This window comes from Babylonia areolata, chromosome 19 (assembly GCF_041734735.1).
Source record: "Babylonia areolata isolate BAREFJ2019XMU chromosome 19, ASM4173473v1, whole genome shotgun sequence".
Taxonomy (NCBI): domain Eukaryota; kingdom Metazoa; phylum Mollusca; class Gastropoda; order Neogastropoda; family Buccinidae; genus Babylonia; species Babylonia areolata.
In genome coordinates this window covers 8,465,069-8,470,935 of record NC_134894.1, presented here as the reverse complement: position 1 = coordinate 8,470,935, position 5,867 = coordinate 8,465,069, and the positions used below count along the sequence as shown (strand labels likewise).

Genomic DNA, 5,867 nt, shown 5'->3' with positions numbered 1-5,867 from the left:
TCGCGCGCGCGCGCCTCCGAAATGTATGCGTTGTCTCGAATATCACAATTATGTCATATCTTGAAAACATCCTCATCTGCATGCTTGCTGTTTTCTCTGTTTTCCCTGATTCGGTTGTGACTGTCACTGATATGTTGTTTTTTTATGATTTATATTTCACTTTTGTGTATCAGATATTGTCATTTACGAGTGTTTGTTTGATTTATTTATCATTGCTTTGTGTTACTCAGTCGCTGGCAATTTATACTAGGAAACCCCGATAATGCCTCTATCTTTGGCTGGAAAGTAAGCAATAATTTGCTGCTGTTGTTGTTGTTTTTTTTAATCTCCAGTTAGCCATAAACAATGTCTGTCTGACACAGACGACAACTTGGTCAACGATGAAGACATCCCAACCAAGCCTCAGCACCCAAGAGGCTGAAGACAGCACTCTCCTGTACTTCTCACCCACCTCGCCCTTCCCCACATCACCTGACGCCACCCCACCACCTGCCGCATGGAGCGAACCCAGGGGCTACTCTTCCACGCAGGCACCTCCCTTCCTTGACACCAACAGCACTGATTCCATCATCACTCCAGAAAGGTTTACCATGCCCTCTACCATCACTACGGATGCTCCTTTGATGAATTTTCCATCTCCTGAAGATGTTCGTCAGATGACTGCGCCAAGCCTCAACTTCGACAAGTTTAATAATATTTCTTTGGTAATTTTTACTCCATCTGAAAACACGAAGGCAGAGACTGTTGTTGAAGGAGGTCAGCAAATGACCACATTCTTTGAGACAACGTCCTCTCCAGGCACACAGGTTAACATCTTCACCGAAAGGAGTACCGTCACAGTTGCTGACCAAACGACCAGCTCTTCTTCTCCTGTGGCGGTCAGTTCTACCACGCCAGTGGGTTCAAGTCCACCACCAGTGACGGACAGTACCCCAGCTGGCAGCCCCAGTTCTTCAGAGCCCTCATCTTACGTGTCTGTGTCGCTGTTCCTGGCTGGGATCGTGTTGGCTAGGTTTGGTGAGTAGCTCTCTGTCTTTCTTTGTATCGGGCTCGTGTACGTTTATGTGTATTTGACTGTGCTTTCATATCTGTGAAACTGCATGTTTGGTGCATATCTGTTATGCATATGTGTGTGTATGTGTGAATGTGTGTCTGCGTTTGTTTTTTTTTTTTTACATTTATTTGCTTATTTATCATCATTGTTGTCTTTTTTATTTATTTATTTTATTTATTTATTTTATATTATTATTATTATTATTAATCTTTTTTTTACGCTTATAGTTGACTTCATCAAGTTTTTGCGCCTTATACATATTATTATTAGTAGTAGTAGTTCTTTTATATGTATTTGTGGCAGGTCCACTTCCTTTGTGTTAGCTGTGCTTGACTATGTATGTATACATATGTATGTGTACATAACTACATACATGTATATGAATGTGTATTGTGTGTGTGTGTTTATGTAAGTTTGTGCCTGCCTATGTGTGCGTATGTGTTAGGATATCAGTATCAGTATCAGTATCAGTAGCTCAAGGAGGCGTCACTGCGTTCGGACAAAACCATATACGCTACACCACATCTGCCAAGCAGATGCCTGACCAGCAGCGTAACCCAACGCGCTTAGTCAGGCCTTGGGAAAAAAAAAAAAAAAAAAAAAAAAAAAAAACACACAACCACACACACACACACAAAAAAAAAAAACAAAAAAAAAAAACCAAAAAAAACCGGGGGAATAAATAATAGATAAGCTTGCATAAATAAATAAATAAATAAATAATAATTATAATATAGAAAAAGGTAGTAGTAATAATATTAGTAATACTAATAAAATGATAATAATAAAACATAAATAAATAAATAAATAAGACAACAATGGTGATAAATAAGCAAATAAATGTAAAAAATGAAGACACACATTCACACATACACCCACACATGCATAACAGAAATGCACCAGACATGCAGTTTCACATATATGAAAGCACAGTCAAATACATATAAACGTACATGAGCTCCAACACACACACACACACACGCATTACCGTGCACCTCCTCTACCCCCCTCCTCCACACACTCATTTCTAGTCTAAGTATCGCAGCTTCCACGGCACACACACACACACAAACACAAACACACACTCACAGAGATGAACACTTACTTGTACAAGCACATATGAAAGCACAGTCAAATACATATAAACGTACATGAGCTCCAACACACACACACACACACACACATTACCTTGCACCTCCTCTACCCCCTCCTCCACACACTCATTTCTAGTCTACGTATCGCAGCTTCCACGGCACACACACACACACGCAAACACACATTCACAGAGATGAACACTTACTTGTACAAGCACACACACATACGCCCATATCTCCCACCCCCAACTCCACACACGTACATACAAAGATATATATATATATATATATATATATATATATATATATATATATATATACACGTTCCAATATCCTGTTGCTCCCACAGTGTAGGCATGCATACACTCACATACCTCATCCTCTACCCCACCTCCCCCTGCACTCCCACCTCCCCTCACACACACACACACACACACACACACACACACGTACACATATCTCTCCTGACACTTGTGTACAGTTTCACTCTCGCGCATTCACAAACGCACTCAAAAGCACACATACACACAAACACACACAGCCGCCACTGACTGGCCGCAAGAGGGATGGGAAAAGATCTCTGATGCCAAGAACGTGGCGTCTAGTGTGTTGCTCGGTCTATTGTGTTTGGAAAGGCCCACAGAGACTCTGTTCCGTTTTGAAGAAATTTGCGCAATGTTGGTTTGGAAATGATGCCGATATTTGTTTGATTTGCAAAGCATCGTGCTCTACCTTTCATGTTAGATTTGCGGCCGCTCCCTCTCTCTGCTTCTATTTCTTTGAGGCGATCGATGGTGTGATGGCCTTGTACCTGTTCTTTTTGGTATTCTTTGACTTTTCTGAGGATTTCCGATTTTCCTAGATGTAGGCCGCTCGTTGGTGTTGCGTTACCAGCAAGTCTGTCAGCTCGCACATTTCCCTTAACACCTGCATGTCCCGGGCAGTATGACCATGTGAGTTTTTTAATCTGAAAGTTGCGCATTGCGTTATGCCACTCTGGGCATTAGGATAGCTGTTAGATACATATGTATGTTAAAATGTATGTATGCAGTGTGTGTGTGTGTGTGTGTGTGTGTGTGTGTGTGTGCGTGCGTACGTGTGTGTGTGTGTGTGTGTGTGTGTGTGTGTGTGTGTGTGTGTGTGTGTGTGTGTAGTCACATTTTGGTGTGTGTATGTAACATAGATATAATGTTTTATGTTAAAGGCGTTTTTGTAAAGCACCTAGAGCAGATTTCTGGATAGTGTGCTATATAAGTATCCATTATTATTATTATTTATCTATTATTTATTTACATTTTTTTCTCAATGCCTGACTAAGCGCGTTGGGTTACGCTGGTCAGGCATCTGCTTAGCAGATGTGGTGTAGCGTATATGGATTTGTCCGAACGCAGTGACGCCTCCTTGAGCTACTGATACTGAAACTGAAACTTTCTTTGTACTTAATAATAATAATAATAATTTATTTTTATATAGCGCTATAATACAAGCATAAGCAAGCTCTAAGCGCTTTACAATCCAGTACCTAAAGTGAAACAAGAAAGCATATAAAAAGTAGTAGAAACATAAAACAGAATCATTAATATTATAAAAACACAATGCATAAAACTCACAAAGTAACATGCTAACAATACTGCAACTGTTACACCCCAACACTCACACTAACACACACGCACATACACACACATGATTAAACGGCTGAGATGACAGCAATTTTCACTTAAGATACATACACGTAAAAAGGAACATAATTGCAATCTACATGCCACAGATTTTGTAAAAATTGTAAAACGAAATTTTGGATTGAAAAGGTAAAAGCGGTAAAAATCGGATCATTCTCCCTTTCGAACCACACCACCACCACCCATCTACCCACCCCCATTCTCTCTACTCTCCCGCTTTGACCTTTGCACAGTATTGAATGTTATTCATATCTCTACAAGTTACATGGAAGATGCAACAATTTCATGTTCGCCCACTGGATGTCCTGAAACATACACGTCTTTGTCTTGTCTTGTCTTGTCTTGTCTTGTCGTCTTGTAGTAACGGGTTAAGTGAATGCTCCACTTCTGCATGGAACGATTCTGTGCTGCTTGATTGACTTTGATTTTTGCGTACATGCATACTTGTTTTTCATTGTTGGCATGCTGTGTATTATGATGCGGATTCTCGCGCATGTGTGTGTGTGTGTGTGTGTGTGTGTGTGTGTGTGTGTGTGTGTGTGTGTGTGTGTGTGTGTGTGTGTGTGTGTGTGTGTGTGTGCAAGAGAGAGAGAGAGAAGGGGAGAAGGTGGCGAGAGAGATACAGTGAGAACATGCCAGTTTACATGCTCACGAGAATACACGTGTTATTCAAGCATGGGTGCGTGTATAATTTATCAAAAGAGTGTGCGCGGCTCCTCGCATGTTGGTCAATGTATAACACCTAACTCACACCCCTCCCACACGTGACAACAGGCCTGTGGACGGCAGACCTGGCCATCACCCAGCAGTTTCTGGAGGAGGTGAGGGAGGGGGAGCGGGGGGCGGTGAACGGGGTTCAAAGCTCCCTCAACAAGCTGATGGACGTCCTCAAGTTCCTGCTGGTGGTCCTCATCCCAGACACCCAGACCTTCGGCTTCCTCATCCTGGTCTCCTTCTCCTTCATCTGCGCCGCCTGGGTGCTGTACGCCGTCTTCCTGAGGAAAGCCCGCGGTCACTTCCTCCCCACGCTGCTCCGGTGTCAGGGGGGTGCCATGGACTATGCCACCCTGTGAGGGCTGTTGGGTTTGGGGGGAGGGGGGGGGGGTTAAGGTTAGAATAGAATAGAATAGAATACAATGCAATGCAATGCAATGAAATGCAATACAATTACAATACGATACGATAGGATGCGATACTATACGATGCCACTCTGTGAGAGCTGTTGGGTTGGGGGTTGGAGGTTACAATAAAATACAATACAATACAATGCGATACAATACAATACATTACAATACGATACGATACGATACGATACGATACGATACGATACAATACGATACGATACGGTACAATGCAATACTATACGATACGATACGATACGATACAATACGATACGATACGATACAATACGATACGATACAATACGATACAATACGATACGATACGATACAATACGATACGATACGATACTATATATACGATACGATACGATACGATACAATACAATACGATACGATACAATACGATACGATACGATACAATACGATACGATAAGATACAATGCCACGCTGTGAGAGCTGTTGGGTTGGGGGTTGGAGGTTACAATACAACACAATACAATACGATACAATACAATACAATACGATACAATACAATACAATACGATACAATACAATACTATACGACACAATACGATACAATACAATACAATACGATACAATACAATATAATACAATACGATACAATACGATACGATACGATAAAATACAATACAATACGATACGATACGATACGATACGATACGATACAGCACGATACAATACAATACAATGCCACGCTGTAAGAGCTGTTGGGTAGGGGTTTTTAGGTTACAATACAATACAATACAATACAATACAATATAATACGATACAATACAATACAATACGATACAATACAATACAATACTATACGACACGATACGATACGATACGACACGATACGATACGATACGATACGATACAATACAATACAATACAATACAATACAATACGACACGAT

At 41.1% G+C, this 5,867-nt stretch overlaps 1 protein-coding gene across 1 annotated transcript in view; it reads left to right on the top strand.

The window, feature by feature from the left end:
- The window catches only part of LOC143293425 (ferroportin-like), a 20,735-nt gene extending 15,835 nt beyond the window's left edge, over nt 1-4,900 (top strand). The window contains exons 10-11 of the mRNA XM_076604277.1: nt 363-1,017; nt 4,602-4,900. Of these exons, the coding sequence (XP_076460392.1) occupies nt 363-1,017; nt 4,602-4,900 (954 nt within the window). The remainder of the gene's footprint in view (nt 1-362; nt 1,018-4,601) is intronic.
- Nucleotides 4,901-5,867: the final 967 nt, after the last annotated feature.